This window comes from Pinus tabuliformis, chromosome 9 (genome assembly GCF_031772625.1).
Source record: "Pinus tabuliformis cultivar Carrire ecotype Pingquan chromosome 9, CPIR1, whole genome shotgun sequence".
NCBI classification, from domain to species: domain Eukaryota; kingdom Viridiplantae; phylum Streptophyta; class Pinopsida; order Pinales; family Pinaceae; genus Pinus; species Pinus tabuliformis.
The window spans coordinates 1,345,123,539-1,345,141,000 of record NC_142307.1 but is presented as its reverse complement, the minus strand read 5'-3'; the positions used below and the strand labels follow the sequence as shown (position 1 = coordinate 1,345,141,000).

The window sequence follows — 17,462 nt, the reverse complement described above, 5'->3', positions numbered from 1 at the left end:
CCCTTTTGTTTGAGATTTATCAATTGGCTAAAGAAGGTGTTTCTCTTTGTATCCTCGTAATGTGCTATCATTTCCTCCGTGAAAATTGACCATGTAACAAGTGCTTTACGAGAACAAAGCCCTTTATACCATAAAAATTGATCTGGTTCTAAATATGAAGATGCAATATGTACCTTTTGTAACAGTGGTACACCATGTAGATCAAAATATTTCTCCATCTGTAGTATCCAATTTACCGGATCCTTGCCATCAAACTTCCTCATCTCGTTTTTTCTTGATTTTAGGAGCTCAATCTTGAAACGACTGTAACTCTGTACTTTCGGATCTTTAAGTTCTAAAATTTTGGTCTATAATAGCCCTCTGAGTCCTCTTTCTAACCCCGCAAGTCTGATCAATATTGGATTCTCCAAGGAAGATTTATACCAAATCTCCTAAATGAACTGATTATATAATGTTTCAGTAGAGCGAACTTGTATGACGTGCCACGTGTTACTGTTTTGACCTTCGGATCTAAAAACTATGCACATAAAACTACAGTTCGTCCTCTTTTTGTAACTTCTTACGAAATTTTAATTTGTTGCTCAGAGAGAAAGTTATGACGATTTGCCCAAGGTCACCTGTTTAGGATGTAATTCGGGAGTCTACAAAAACCCTAACTTCCTCAGATCATATATCCGAAAATGTAGCGAGACAAGATCTGAAATTCGGACCCAAGATTCAGAACGATTTCTTCTCAAATGGGTTTTTTCTTTAGCTTTTGAAACTTTGTAGCGAAAAGGTTATAGCGAAAATACCACGATGACCTATTTTAGATGAAATTCTGGAGCTTGCAAAAACCCTAACTTCCTCATATCATATCTCCGAAAATATAGCGAGACAAAATCTGAAATTCGGACGCGCGGTTCAGCAAGATTTATTCTCAAATGGGTTTTTTTTGTAGTTTCTAAAACGTCGCCAAAAAAAAAAAAGAGTTATAATGAAAATACCACGACGACCTGTTTGGAGCAGCAAAACCCTAGAATCCAAAGCTCTGATACCAAATGTTATGAAATTAGCTCACAAAAAGATAGAAAAGATAGATGAACGCCTTAGAAATAAGCCTCTTCGAGGGGGCAACCTCCTTTACATTACACAAATGAACAATTCTTGGATGATACAAAGGACAAGACCTCCTTTCTATATATAGGAGTCTAAGGGGTCATAATATAATCAGAGTCGACATAACAATAATAATGTAAGGGCACAATAATAACAATAGTGGGCTTCTATTGGGCACAATAATAACAATATGGAGACTACATGGGCACAATAATATAATAAGGGGGTTGTACTAATAACAAGAAGGGGTTACACTAGTAGTATAGGGACCTAACATCAGCTGAGCTAGGGTTAAGCATCAGGGTCATCAATGTATACGGCCCTTGTCAACAGAGAGAGGAGTTTTGGCAACATTTCCTTGACCTGGAGCTCACTTCGAAGGACAACCTGATCGTCAGAGGAGACCTCAACTTTTCCATTGGTTTTGGAGAATCGTGGGGTTCCCATGCTCAGGTTGACCCCCTCTCTGAATTTTTCATGAACTCCTTGGAGCAGCATAACCTCTCTGATGTACCCATGATCAAACCCTTGCCCACCTGGAGGAATCGAAGGATAGGGGATGCAACTCTGGCAAGAAGGCTGGATAGATTCTTAATCAAGGTGCCCATGTTACAACACCTATATCATTTCAGACAATGGGTGGGCTATGGGGGTATCTCTGACCACTCTCCCATATACTTGGAGATCCTTGGTCCTGAATCAAAACCAAAGGCCCCTTTCAAATTCAATCATATCTGGCTAAAAGATCAGGATTACTGCAAGATGATCTCTGATTATTGGAGGGCAAACCCTATCTCCAGACATAGATCATTGGCTGAAGGGTTCTGTCGTAATCTCTCTCATCTCAAACAATTATCCATTTCCTGGGCCAAAGAGAAAAAACAGAGGGAGGAGCAGATACTCTTGCAGATTGAATCGGAACTAAGTATGCTTATGGACGACAACAATAAGGGGTTCTCATCTGCTAATGACAGAGATCATCTTATTAAGCTGGAGAAACAGAAGGAAAAGATTTTGAAGGACAGAGAGGAATCCTGGAGACTTAAAAGCAGGGCTATCTGGCTACAAGCAGGGGATGATAACACAAAGTTTTTCCAGAGCTATGCAAAGGGCAGGAAGGTAGCAAACACCATCTGGAATTTGCCCAGCCCTGATGGAGGAGTGGCTGACACCTTCAAAAAGCTATCTCTCCTTGGTACCTCTCATTTCCAAAACCTCTACAAAGCTCCCCCTGAGACCAATCTAGCAGATATAATTAAAGTGGCAGGCTTTTTCCCCCAGTTTGTAGACGAAGAGAAGGCAGCAGAGCTCAACTCACCTATCACCTCAGCTGAGCTGGAAGAAACCCTGAAGTGGTTTAAAAAAGATAAAAGCCCAGGCCCAGATGGATGGACTATTGAGTTCTATTTGGCATTCTATGAGATCTTGGGACAGGATCTGCTTCATGTAGTGGAGGAATGCAGGTCCTCTGGCAAATTATATGATGCCATCAACTCCACTTTCATTGCCCTCATTCCCAAATCGGACTCCCCATCATCATTCAATGACTTTCGTCCTATCTCCCTCTACAACTGCCTCTACAAAATCATCTCCAAGATTATAGCCAATAGGATCCAGCCTATTCTTTCTCTGCATATCTCCCCTGAGCAATTTGCTTTTCTTGAAAATCGCCAGATTCATGAGGCCATTGGCACAGCGCAAGAAGCCATTCACTCTATCAGATCCAAGAAGTTAAAAGGTATCATTCTAAAGATTGATCTAGCGAAAGCTTTTGATCGTGTTAGTTGGCTTTATATCAAAATGCTCCTGATTCATCTTGGCTTCCCTCATCTTTTTACCACTTGGATCATGTCATGCATTTCCACTGCCTCCTTCAGCGTCCTCATAAATGGATCCGCTTCACACTTCTTTCATGCTGAAAGGGGTCTTAGACAAGGCTGCCCCCTATCGCCCCTCCTTTTTCTCATTGTCATGGAAGGGCTTAGTCGCTTAATTGCTCAGGAAATCCGAAATGGCTGGTTTTATGGGCTTAAAATTGCTGATCATTGCTACCTTACACATCTCCTATTTGTTGATGATGTTCTTATTTTCTTGGATGGTAGCATTAGAGACTCTACTTCTTTCAGCAATATACTCTTACTTTTCTGTCGGGCAACTAGCATGTTGGCAAATCAAGGAAAATCCACCATCACTCTTGCTCACACTTCCATCCATGAATCCAGGTTTGCCCAGCATCATTTTCCCTTCCACATTACTCCACTTGATCAGGGCTTCAAATATCTCAGGTTCTGGATCAAACCCCTGAGTCAGAAAATCGCTGATTGGATCTGGTTGGTCATCAAACTAGAGAAAAGATTAATGAACTGGAGCCATCATTTTTTATCCCGAGCAGGGAGGCTAGTGCTAATTAAATCAGTCCTGGAGGCTACCCCGGTCTTCTGGATGGCCCTAGCTTGGATACCCAGAAGTATCCTTGCTCGTCTCCAACAAATTTGCAGCAGATATCTTTGGAACGGGCACCAAGATAAGAAAATTTTTGCCTGGGTCAATTGGAATAAGATTGCATTACCCAAAAAGTGGGGGGGATGGGGATTAAAAGATTTACCACTTTTTGCACAAGCACTGGCTGCTAAAATGGGTTGGACTCTCCTTTCCAATCAAAACCTTTGGACCTCAATAACATATCATAAATATATATGGCCTCTTCAAGTGATGGACTGGGTCAGGATGCCTCGATGGCAATCTACAGGTACTTCATCGGTTTGGAAAGCCCTGATAAATGCTCTTCCGATTGTCCGATCTCATCTAGCCTGGCGCATAAATGATGGAACCAAAGCGCGCATTGGATTAGATCCCTGGATAGGGGGAGGGGGATGCTTCCAGCTTCCAAGAGAGCTTATACTTCACCTGAATCAAAGAGACATCAGGGTCATTGCGCATATTGTTGATCACAATAACACGACTCTATTTGGGCAGGCTTGGAAATCTGCAGATGATCTCAATATCCCGCTACATTGGCATCAGTTGTGGCATGACTACATGTAAGGGAATCCCACATGAGAATAAAGAAGGGCCCGACGAATTAATGTGGTGCCTCGCAGACAACGGAATCTATTCCCCAAAGGCTGGATACCTAGGTCTGATAAACAACAGAAAGTCGGAGCATCTCAATGACTGGTGGCAAGGCATATGGAAATTAAATTCGCCACCGAGAACCAAGTTTGGTGCGTTCTTAGCATTGTTTTTAAACCCGGCCGGCTCGGAACCGACTTGGCCGAGTTGGTCCGAGTCGGCCCAAAAAAATTTCAACTCAGTGGTTGAACCGGTTTGGCGGGCCGAGTTAATACCGAGCCGGCCGAGTCATTGCATGACTCGACCGGCTCAATATTAACTCAGTCGACTCAGCGGAGTCCGTATCAACCCGGCCGGGTCAAGGAAAGCGACCGGTGAACCCCCAAAAACACAATTTTTTTTTTTATGTTTTTTCTGAGTGTGGGGGACTCCAAATGGTTTTATTAATTGGTTTTTTGGTCTTTGGGGTCCATTCCCCTCTCCTAGTATTGATATGCTAAGTGACATTCTCCTTAATCTTCATTTTCATCCTTTTACTTGAATTTTTAACATTACCATGAAATGACTCAGGATGTTTGAGAGTGGTTCCCGCCTCGTTGGATTTCATATGGAAAAAGTAGAATTTTAGATTTCATTCAAAATCCAGCAGACTTATCAGTTTTTCAGGATTTCAAGATTGGGGGATTGCAATGTTTGCATTGACTTTTGTCATGTATTAGGGTATGGAACTCGTATTTAATCAAGAGCACCAATCCCTTTATGAACCTTGATGTTAGTGACATTGGTTGTCGAACTCCTCCAGGATTCGCTCCCAAACCGAGAGCTTCTGAAAATGTCGCTCCCACTCCCGTTTTCACTCTCGCTCCCCCCTTTTGCTCCCGCTCCCAAGTAACACTGAGCCAGATGATGTTGGCAACTCTAGCATAGCCAGTAGTACTAGTCACAGACTTTTGTTGTAGAGGCCATTTATAGCCTCCTTGGTTATGTGTTTTTGTTTTGATCTCTATATCATCATCGTGTATGTATTGGACAGTGCACTGGGTGCCATTTTGATATAATGGATATATTCATGAGCCTACTTTGATCATATGTTGTCTTCTATCTATATTCTGATGTTGTGTTTGGAAACATGAATGAAAATTAAGGAATTTAGACTTCTGTGATCCATAACATTGATTAGATAATCTTCGGCAAAATCACATAATCAATCATTTGTCGACGCGTTTCGAACCAACCAGTGTGGTTCATCGTCAGGACAAGTTGAAGACTAATCAGGTTTAGCTTGATTAAATAGGGTATGCAGAGACTCCAACGGCTATATTGCAAAAACCCATAATTTTATTATTATTATAGCCGTTGGAGTCTCTACATACCCTATTTAATCAAGCTAAACCTGATTAGTTCTTCAACTTGTCCTGACGATGAACCACACTGGTTGGTTCGAAACGCGTCGACAAATGATTGATTATGTGATTTTGCCGATGAATGAAAATCTTTAAAATTATGTGTTTTTATAAAAAATAAATATTTAATGTATTTTTTACAACGACCGAGTCATTGAAATCGAGCCGGCCGAGTTGATACCGAGTCGGAGTGGGAGTTGGAGCCGACCCTCGACCAAGTCAGAGTCGGAGTCGGAGTTTTAACCCATTGGTTCTCAGTGACAAAGTCCCCACAGGGGATGCACTAACCCGCAAAGCCATTCATGGACCACACTGGTGTGTCCTCTGCAAACAAGCATCTGAAACTATTGATCATCTCTTCATAAAATGCGAAACTTTGGTAAATATTTGGAGATCCATTACACCTGTGATTCATTATAATGGCAGCTAGGAAGGAGACAACATCGTACAAGCCTGGAAATCCTGGTACAGATCTCATTCGGGTTCCAATCTGCTCTGCCTCCCCTTGATCATTTGCTGGTCCATCTGGCTAGCCAGGAACAGAATCATTTTTGAAGACCGAACAGTCAGGTGGCAAATCATCATTGCTAAAATTATTTCTACATATCAAGAGCTCCCCGAATTCACTCAGCCCAGGCCACGAAGACCACTTGCACCTGAACCTATCAATCATTCCACTCCTTGGGCTTTCTTTGATGGTGCGGCCCAAGAACATGGATGTGGGGGAGGATTTATATTGCATCTCACTGATCAGCACCATTTTAGAGTAAAGATGGGACTTGGAGAAGGGACAAACAACTATGCTGAATTAATCTCCCTTCGTCATTTACTGCACTTTGCATTAAGTCATGATTGCATAAATTTACAGATCTTTGGGGACTCAAAAATCACCATAAATTGGTTTAATAATGTTACCTCATGCCACTCACACACACTCAGAAACATATTGGATGAAGTTAACATTTTCAGATCCCAGTTTAACTCTATCACATGTCGCCATATTTACAGGGAGTAATAATGACAGCGCTGACAGGCTTTCCAAGGAGGCCACGTTACTCCCCAGAGGTCAGTGGATAATACAGGAGCAAAGGGGCACGAATCAGTACCAATTTTACCACAGACCTTACATAGACTAGGATTATCATAGGGTGGGACAGCCCTAATTTTTGCTGCATAATAGCACAGGACTATTACTCTGTTTATTTGTTTTGAATTATATTTGCAGAACTTTTAAAGATGTCGCCCTGCGTGGTGTACATATTGTAAAAAACACAGATATTTCTCTTTTTCAAAATTTATCAGGTAGTCACCCTGCGTGGTGTACTTGTAATTTGTTTTCAACAGACAATTCAGGAAATATCCTGGAAATTTTTGAGACAGATGCCTAGATAAGATGAAAAGCAAATGAGGCATATGCTGATAAGCATCTACTATATGTAATTTTTCACAATCTAATGAAAGATTACGATTTTTCCGTGGGAAAAAAAAATAGGTCTGAGTTTGGAAGCAATGCTTCACTATGGTTAAGGACAATCTTATATATAGGTTGTGACTTGTTTCGTATGGGACTTCTTCCTGTAGTTTGGCCGCAGCTAGAAGATATTCTCACAGCTTGACCACAGGCCTTGAATCACTTGCCCAGGAAGCTGAAATACAACAGAAAGTCGCTGACCTTATATGATAGTATTCGGGTGCTTGTTGAGGATGACGTGGAAACTTAAAAAGAGGCTAGGACTACTACAAATAATAGAGCCCTTGTAAGAAGAAAAAGGCCGCACTGTTTGTCTACTCAAGGGCTGAAGCAGCATGCTTCAGAAGCCCTAATCCAGAACCACAGAGATAATATCAACGGTGACCTTAATGTGGTCATACACCAACTCCTTAAGCCAGCGAAAGGGAGCATCATGTGAAATAAAGAAGGCCGCAGTAGAAAGGAGGATTTTTGGATCAGTCAACTTAGAGAGCAGTGGATTGTTGTTGCCCTAACCAGACCGATCTTCTACAGCAATATGATTTGCCCTCTATGAACAGACTGCCCAGATTACAGGATTAAATGGATCTAAGAGCAGTGATGCCTGATCTTCATATTGGCAAGTTATTTTATATCATTGTACTCTCTCTCTTTCTCTGTTGAACATTTGGTGATAATAATAAGAAGATTTGATCAAGGGTTTTCCCCATCTTGGGGTTTTTCCCTGGCTTGAGCCATATTCTCGTGTCTTTTTGTCTTGGCTTGTCTTCTACATCTATCATTTATGGTCTTTCATCAGTTATTGTTATATAATGTCTAATGTGATTGGTAAATGGATTAATGAGCATATGGTTGAATGAAATATCTAACCTAAGCAAAGAACATGTTAACTGGAAATTAACATGGTATCAGAGCTCAGGTGAGGACAAGCCCAAGCTTAAAGAGATTGCAATCACTAAAAAATTCATTGATACCTCCAGCTCTCTGTCATAAATCAAGTCAGAGTTCCAATTTGGGTTATTTCTTAAGGCCTTCTTCAAGCCCTAATCAGTAAACATGGGCACCAATCCTAAAGATATTCAACTATCACGGGCAAAAGTTGGAAGACATCAAGGTATTTCTTGTACTTTATAACAGTGCTACCCAGCAAGCTTAAGACTGTATCATCATCGTAAGCTTATGGAAAGATATTTTCTGTGATCCTTGGAGGTAAGGTCAATCCTCTACAGATCTCTGTTTGAAGTATTATTCTCATCTCTAGAGGACTGATCAAGTGCGGGAGATATCCATCTAAGATATCTGGAATACTTCAGATAACAGGCATAGGCTTGCATTCATTCTATCATTACTTTTGAAGCTGAGATTCTTTCCTAAGAAGTTACAATCCTAGACATCGATCAAGAGTACCAAATCCTAGACCAAAACATATTTCAGAAGGGTCCCGGAATCTAAAATTCCTCCATCAAATTCTGAACATGATCACCATGATCATTGATTAGTATAAACTGTTCAGCACCTATCCTCTCTATCAGTGCCTCTGGTTTTGGAAGGATATTTCGCTTTGAAGATAGAAATTTTCTGCGATAGGTTCAAGTCACTATGATGCCTTGCTTGAAGGATCGAATCATCTGACTTGCTGCAGGAATAAGGCCAAGGGATTGCGTAAGAGAAGTTAAAGAAGGATCATATTAATCTCAAGAGACAGATTATGGTTATGTTGAAGGTATCCCTAAAACAAGGTTATCGATAATCTGAGCACAGGAAGGTTCGATTAGTCAACACTGGGCACTCGATGGTCATTTTACACAATCTCTCGGCCTCCTTGAAGATCATTGTTGCGGTGAAATTATAGTATATTCCTGTTGGTGAAAGTTGCAGTAACTATGCAGACTTGGTTATTATTATTTGGAAGGCTCATATCTGAACCCTGTGGCATATTGAACTTGCTCGCTGACTGAAGCATGACAACCTTGTCATTAACATAACTCTGTGGCCTCCTTGAGAGAGAACTGATTCATTATACCATCCTGCAACTCGCAAGTTGATTGGCTATTACCTTTAGATCTACGTGAGCATGAAAGTTTAAATAAGTCATCTTTGTCAAGATTCTGACAGAGGTAGACTGTAGCAGCAAGACCAAGATGACTCTAGGGCAGCATATTGAATAGACAGAGGTATGTTTACAATTATGAATAATCGTACGAAAATTCTAGTTCTAAATCTGTGCTGTTGCATTAGTATAAAGCATATCATTGAACATGTATGCAACTAAAAGTAACATATACTTGAAGCAGACAACCTTTGCAACAAACCAATATAGATATTTTTTTAAGCCCTCTTCTTGCTTAATCTTTAGCAGTATCAAGCAGTAAGGGACATAATCAATGCACTCTACTGTGGCATACTTCTGGGCATTTGTTGTCATCAGTACTTCATAGTTATGCAGTAAGGATTTGAAGTGAGACAGGCTTTCATCATTTAAGGAGGTTTCACTGTTATAATTCTTCTATAGCAACATTTGTCAGTAAGAGTGTTTTTGCAACACTGTAAAGGTACAAAAATCTACTCAGTCAAAATATTGAAAACTGAAGCAGCAGCAAAGGTATGTGTGTAGTTGGGGTATCAAAATTCAGTTGTAAGAGTTTCTTTGTCTAAAGATCATGATGCATTTGAAGGGGTTTGTAGTAATCATTGTAAATGGGCCTACCATATATATCTCCAAATCAATTTATGGACTAGAAGTTTGCTTCATTCTTTTAAGGGTTTCATTAAGCTCATTTACAGGTGGTTTCATTCTCCATCTGTAATTTAAGACAGTTTGAAATTCCTGGAAATAGAAGGTTCGACCCTCCACTCACTGTTCTATGTATATCGTTCTCATGATTTGGTTATTCTACTTCATTTGGTATCACTGTGGTATTAGCATCACTGTAGCAGACGGTCTCACAGTGGTGTGTTGGATAGCACAGTTACTTTATTTCAGTTCAGCACTTCTATCCATTTGCAGCAATTATATTCAGAAACTCTAACATCAAACATGGCAGGTCATCAATGAGAGAAGCATTAACAATGGATCTTGTTCACAATCGAAACTGTGAACAAGATACGACAGACTGACGTATTTAAGGTCAGATCTATTCTTGCACATTGTCCTTGGCATTTTGCATAAAGGACTCTTGATGAAGTATTGAAGTAGTTATAAGACTAGCCTTTGGAGGAATATCCTGGTTAGGAAAGGTTCTGGCAGCAGATGATTTGAATCTAGCAGTAGTTGATGTTATACTTCCTCAATTCAAAGGAAGATGATGAAATTCAGAAGGCAGAGAAAAGTCACGAGTCAAGATCATCCTTACAATAGATTGAGTAAGTCCATGCACGTGGCTGAGATCACTTAGCAAGCTCATCAAAGAAATGACCATCTAACGTTAGGCTTTAGAGGGAGCTATAGATTATTTCAAGAAAGATAACCATGTCATGATGACTCTAAAGATGATATCCTTGTTACCTAAGAGACAGCATGGTTGGCTGACTTTGGTGTTCAGTCCTAAGGATAAATATCAGGGTACAGATAGCTTAATGAATATGCTCCGAGCAAGCATACCTTTTGTGATGTTCAGAGGGAGATATGAGGTTTGTTGAAATCCTCTCATATGAGAGAAAATTGATATCTTCCTTTAAAGAAAGGGTGGAAGTCAAGGAAAGATTTTTTTTATATATATTGAAGAACCACTAAGACTCATCATTATTGATTAAATAAGCAGATCTCTATTATTTTGATAATTCTTCAAGTAGAAGCCTGGAATCGATAAGTTTGTTGTTCTCATCAATCTAGTCTTGACATTCAGAAAAACAGCTTGGCACTATTCCCTATATGAGGGTATCCTTGGTTGAAGATTGAGCTCTAGGAGCTCCTGGGCTTGGGGTACTTATTGAGCTATGAGCAACCATAGGGTGAATGGTTCACCTTCCCCTATTGGTGTGTTGTGTACAGGGTGAGTGGTTCACCTTCCCCTGTGATACCCCATGGTGGTTGACATGTGTGTAGGGTGAGTGGTTCACCTTCCCCTACGATTGCAGACACATGTATGTAGGGTGAGTGGTTCACCTTCCCCTATTGTTGATGATATATGCATAGGATGAGTGGTTCACCTTCTCCTATGGCATATGAGCAGGATGAGTGGTTCACCTTCTCCTGCGGCTACCCCAGTGACAGATGCATATGGGCATCTGTTGACATGTCAATGGGACGTGGTTCATCCTTTCCCCACATGTAGGATTCTCATTCCCTACGGTTATTGGTTGACATGTCGGTGGGACGTGGTTCATCCTTTCCCCACGTGTAGGATCCTTCCTACGATTGATTGTTGTGCCTTGTGGTGATTTGCATATGTAGGATGTGGTTCGTCCATTCCCTACATATGATTGTGATGTGTGATTGTAGTATGTTGTTCGTCCTTTCCCTACATGTGATTGTGATTGTAGGATGTGGTTCGTCCTTTCCCTACGTGTGATTGTGATTGTAGGATGTGGTTTGTCCTTTCCCTACATGTGATTGTAATTGTAAGATGTGGTTCATCCTTTCCCTACACGTGGTTGTAAGCAGGATGTGATACATTCTTTCCCTGTGATTGGTTTAGTATCATCCTACCCATATAGTCTAGGACACATGGGAAGTAACTCTCATCTGGCCAATTACTTGGGAAAAGTGGTTAGGGACCATAGCACTACCGATGGACGCATCAGACACTGCCATACTCCCTATGAATAGGATGCATGGTGTTCTTCAACTTGATCTGGGATCAAATCTGATTGAGGTTTTACTTTTGGACTGACTTTTGTCAGGGGAGAGTGGTAAGGTCTTGTGACTCACTCTCGATTAATTCTTCCTCATTATTACATCAATGTTCAGCAGAGCAAAGATACAAAAATGGTTCATGATGACAGGATGGCATGATGATCAGTGACAATGATTGATGGTTTGTCAGGTGGAATTCTCCCTAGTTGAGAGGGAGTGTTAAAAATGGCAACTAGGGACAAATTCCACTTTGAACAAATCCTTTGGGGAAGATAATTGTGGCATTGAATTCCTCTTTTCAACAGGACCAAAATCAATCTAAAGATTGTCAAATTTGGATAAGTAAAAGTGGAATTTTGAATTTATGTTTTTCTCATGTAAATTATTTAGGTCGGCCTCAACTATATGTCAGCGTAAGAAGATCAAAAGTCACGTCCCCTCAACTCCACCGAATTGTTGAGCCGAGAGGCTCATTCTACAGCCCGGTATGATATGTAACGTTGTTCTTCCGTCATCAAAATTGAATTGAAATTTTGCTCATGTCCGCCAAAATAAAAATTATGAAAAATCTAAAAATTAAAAAATTAAATAACTATACAAAACATTTAAATAATGTCAGCTCATAAAAAAATTTACATGTGAAGAAATTGGATCCCCTCGGCTCATGTTAGATCTGTATTTAAGATGGATCTATGCTGGTATATATAGAGGAGCATTCTCTTATTTGGGACACATCAATCAAAAGAAAAATATATCTCTGTGCAAGTGAAGATTAAGAAGGATAAATTCTGGTTATGGTTGGGACTGTTTTGGTTAGGGCTTTGTCATAACAGGTCTGAGTTTGGATGCGGTGCTTCGCTATGGTTAAGGACAATCTTATATATAAGTTGTGACTTGTTTCGTATCGGACTTCTTCATGTAGTTTGGCCGCAGCTAGAAGAAACTCTCACAGCTTGACCGCAGGCTTTGAATCACTTGCCCAAGAAGCTGAAATACAACAGAAAGCCGCTGACCTTATATGATAGTATTCGGGTGCTTGTTGAGGATGACGTGGAACTTAAAAAGAGGCTAGGACTACTACAAATAATAGAGCCCTCGTACGAAGAAAAAGCCGCACTGTTTGCAGATATTCAAGAGCTGGAGCAGCATGCTTTCAGAAGCCCTAATCCAGAATCACAGAGATAATATCAACGGTGTCCTTAATGTGGTCATACACCAACTTCTTGAGCCAGTGAAAGGGAGCATCATGCGAAATAAGGAAGGCCGCAGTAGAAAGGAGGATTTTTGGATCAGTCAACTTATAAAGCAGTGGACTGTTGTTGCCCTAACCAGACCGATCTTCTACAGTAATACGATTTTAAGTATGGGGGTTTACGCAGTGCATTATATTAGATATCATTTTTTGGGATTCAACTGCGTTAAGTAAGTCATTCATGTATGACCATTTCCATGAGAGGTAGTCGTAACTGACTAATTTCTCATGATTTTTGAATAGTTCACTTAGCACTCATTGCATCGGGTGATCCTCACAGGGGTGAAGAAGTGGGATTGAAACTAGTGAAATGAATCACATAGCATCAATCATCACTTCCGGGGCTTGCACCCGGTAACCAGGACTTCCCAGGAGGTCACCCATCCCAGAACTCCTCTGGCTCAAGCGCGCTTAACTGTGGAGTTTTTCCCCACAATCAAGCCCACTTAGCTTGCTACCCCATTTGCAAAACCTTAGCAAGTATTGTGCCTCATGAACCATTCAAGTAGAGATCCCTTGACTCTTTTTGAATTTAAGTATGGGGGTTTACGCAGTGCATTATATTAGATATCATTTTTTGGGATTCAACTGCGTTAAGTAAGTCATTCATGTATGACCATTTCCATGAGAGGTAGTCGTAACTGACTAATTTCTCATGATTTTTGAATAGTTCACTTAGCACTCACTGCATCAGGTGATGCTCACAGGGGTGAAGAAGTGGGATTGAAACTAGTGAAATGAATCACATAGCATCAATCATCACTTCCGGGGCTTGCACCCGATAACCAGGACTTCCCAGGAGGTCACCCATCCCAGAACTCCTTTGGCTCAAGCGCGCTTAACTGTGGAGTTTTTCCCCACAATCAAGCCCACTTAGCTTGCTACCCCATTTGCAAAACCTTAGCAAGTATTGTGCCTCATGAACCATTCAAGTAGAGATCCCTTGACTCTTTTTGAATTTAAGTATGGGGGTTTACGCAGTGCATTATATTAGATATCATTTTTTGGGATTCAACTGCGTTAAGTAAGTCATTCATGTATGACCATTTCCATGAGAGGTAGTCGTAACTGACTAATTTCTCATGATTTTTGAATAGTTCACTTAGCACTCATTGCATCGGGTGATGCTCACAGGGGTGAAGAAGTGGGATTGAAACTAGTGAAATGAATCACATAGCATCAATCATCACTTCCGGGGCTTGCACCCGGTAACCAGGACTTCCCAGGAGGTCACCCATCCCAGAACTCCTCTGGCTCAAGCGCGCTTAACTGTGGAGTTTTTCCCCACAATCAAGCCCACTTAGCTTGCTACCCCATTTGCAAAACCTTAGCAAGTATTGTGCCTCATGAACCATTCAAGTAGAGATCCCTTGACTCTTTTTGAATTTAAGTATGGGGGTTTACGCAGTGCATTATATTAGATATCATTTTTTGGGATTCAACTGCGTTAAGTAAGTCATTCATGTATGACCATTTCCATGAGAGGTAGTCGTAACTGACTAATTTCTCATGATTTTTGAATAGTTCACTTATCACTCATTGCATCGGGTGATGCTCACAGGGGTGAAGAAGTGGGATTGAAACTAGTGAAATGAATCACATAGCATCAATCATCACTTCCGGGGCTTGCACCCGGTAACCAGGACTTCCCAGGAGGTCACCCATCCCAGAACTCCTCTGGCTCAAGCGCGCTTAACTGTGGAGTTTTTCCCCACAATCAAGCCCACTTAGCTTGCTACCCCATTTGCAAAACCTTAGCAAGTATTGTGCCTCATGAACCATTCAAGTAGAGATCCCTTGACTCTTTTTGAATTTAAGTATGGGGGTTTACGCAGTGCATTATATTAGATATCATTTTTTGGGATTCAACTGCGTCTAATATAATGCACTGCGTAAACCCCCATACTTAAATTCAAAAAGAGTCAAGGGATCTCTACTTGAATGGTTCATGAGGCACAATACTTGCTAAGGTTTTGCAAATGGGGTAGCAAGCTAAGTGGGCTTGATTGTGGGGAAAAACTCCACAGTTAAGCGCGCTTGAGCCAGAGGAGTTCTGGGATGGGTGACCTCCTGGGAAGTCCTGGTTACCGGGTGCAAGCCCCGGAAGTGATGATTGATGCTATGTGATTCATTTCACTAGTTTCAATCCCACTTCTTCCCCCCTGTGAGCATCACCCAATGCAATGAGTGCTAAGTGAACTATTCAAAAATCATAAGAAATGAGTCAGTTACGACTACCTCTCATGGAAATGGTCATACATGAATGACTTACTTAACGCAGTTGAATCCCAAAAAATGATATCTAAAGTAATACAATTTATCTTCTATGAACAGGCTGCCTAGATTACAGGATTGAATGGATCTAAGAGCAGTGATAGCTGATCTTCATATTGGCAATTTATTTTATATCATTGTACTCTTTCTTTCTCTCTTTCTTTGCTGAACATTTGAAAATTTGATCAAGGGTTTTCCATCTTCGGCTTTCCTCCGCTTGAGCCATAAGGCTCATATTCTTATGTCTTTCTATCTTGGCTTATTTTCTGTATTTGTCATTTATGTTCTTTCATCAATTACTGTAATATAATTTGTAATATAATTTCTAATGTGATTGGTTTTTCCCTGGCTTAAGCCATATTCTCGTGTCTTTATGTCTTGCCTTGTCTTCTGTATCTATCATTTATGTTCTTTCGTAGGTTACTGTTATATAATATCTAATGTGATTAGTAAATGGATTAATGGGCATATGGACCTGAGGAAAGAACATGTTAACTGAAATTAACATAACGGAATAAGGATTAATGGGCATATGGTTGAATGAATCTAACCTGAGCAAAGAACATGCTAACTGAAATTAACATAACGGAAATTTTAATCGTAATAATAAATGCAGAAGATAAATCACAATTACGAAAAAAAACCACTGCTTTGACCTTCGAAAAAAAAATACATGTTGCTACAAATAAAACAAGAGCAGCGCCACTGCATAAAATACGAGAAAGAAGTCGAAACTAAACAAAAGTTACCTGAACTCAAAATTTACAGACGCTCTCTGTTGTTGCCCCTGCCGTCTCTGGAGAAAACGCACCAAAGCCAAGAAATCAAAATGAGAAAGAATGTCAAGGGTGAGCCGTATCAATGCACAGTATCGCCGACATTGGGTGGTCCCGGTCCACGTCCACGTTCACTATGGGTGGTTTTACTTGGCAACCAATAAATCCCAATGTTATTGGGCTTTAAATGAACGGCGGCTGTATATGCCCACCGTTCGATTTTGCTAAGGAACGGTGGGCATATACAGCCGCCGTTCATTTAAAGTCCGATAATATGGGAAATATGGCTCGCCGTTTTACTTTCATGGTGGAGTGTGTGGACAAATTATTTTGAACGTCATAATTTTTATTTTTTATGAGGAGAAGATTTGGAATGGAGTTAATGGGATTACCGCTATATTGCACAGTATTCCTTGAAGTCGGGTTTCTCTTGAGGAGGTCCATGTCCAGTTCACTTGAGGAAGTCTACTTTGTGGTAGATTATGTGAATGGTTTTCAGTGTAAATGGTTGGTATTGTGGTTTGCTATTATTTATCTAGGTTCAAGTTTATGGAGGCATGTTATATCTTGTATTGATTAGGTTCAAGAAATAAGTGGTTTAAGGGAGTTTTCACTCCATCAATTTTCATAGTCAATAAGGGCTCTTGCTTAATCGAATTTTCATAGTCAATAACGGCTCTTGCTTAATCGGTCTTTCATGTTAAAAAAATGCTAGGTGTATACACTTGTCGTTTGTTGTTTGTTATGAAGATATGAAAAACATTTAGAATTGAGTTAATGGGATAGTAACTATACTCTTAAATCTAGAGCAACTACCTACAAATTTGAAAAAGATTTAGAGTTGAGTTAATGGGATTGTCACTATACTCTTAAACCTAGAGCTAGAATTGAGTTAATGGGATTGTCACTATACTCTTAAACCTAGAGCTAGAATTGAGTTAATGGGATTGTCACTATACTCTTAAATCTAGAATAACTACCCACAAATTTGAAGAATATTTAGAGTTGAGTTAATGGGATTGTCACTATACTCTTAAATCTAGAATAACTACCCACAAATTTGAAGAATATTTAGAGTTGAGTTAATGGGATTGTCACTATACTTTTAAACCTAGAGCAACTACCCACAAGCTTTGCTAAAGAGATCAACTAAATTTCAAATCTTAGTGATTCTTATATTTGTTGGATTTCACACTCACCTCATTGGGAATTGATCACTTGGACTAATCCTCACTCTCGGATCCACCCTAGGACCATTAAAAAAAGTTATGATAATGGTTTCGAAGTTTACTAATCCCTACAGGTTTTGGTGTAATGGAAA

The 17,462-nt window shown here is 40.2% G+C and overlaps 1 protein-coding gene across 1 annotated transcript in view; it reads right to left on the bottom strand.

Annotated features, from left to right (window-relative positions):
* LOC149153492 (polyubiquitin-like) overlaps positions 1–15,870 on the bottom strand; it is an 86,321-nt gene extending 70,451 nt beyond the window's left edge. Inside the window, exon 1 of the mRNA XM_089445871.1 lies at positions 15,841–15,870. Coding sequence (XP_089301997.1) covers positions 15,841–15,855 — 15 coding nt within the window. The 5' untranslated portion in view covers positions 15,856–15,870. The remainder of the gene's footprint in view (positions 1–15,840) is intronic.
* Between the last annotated feature and the right edge of the window lie 1,592 nt (positions 15,871–17,462).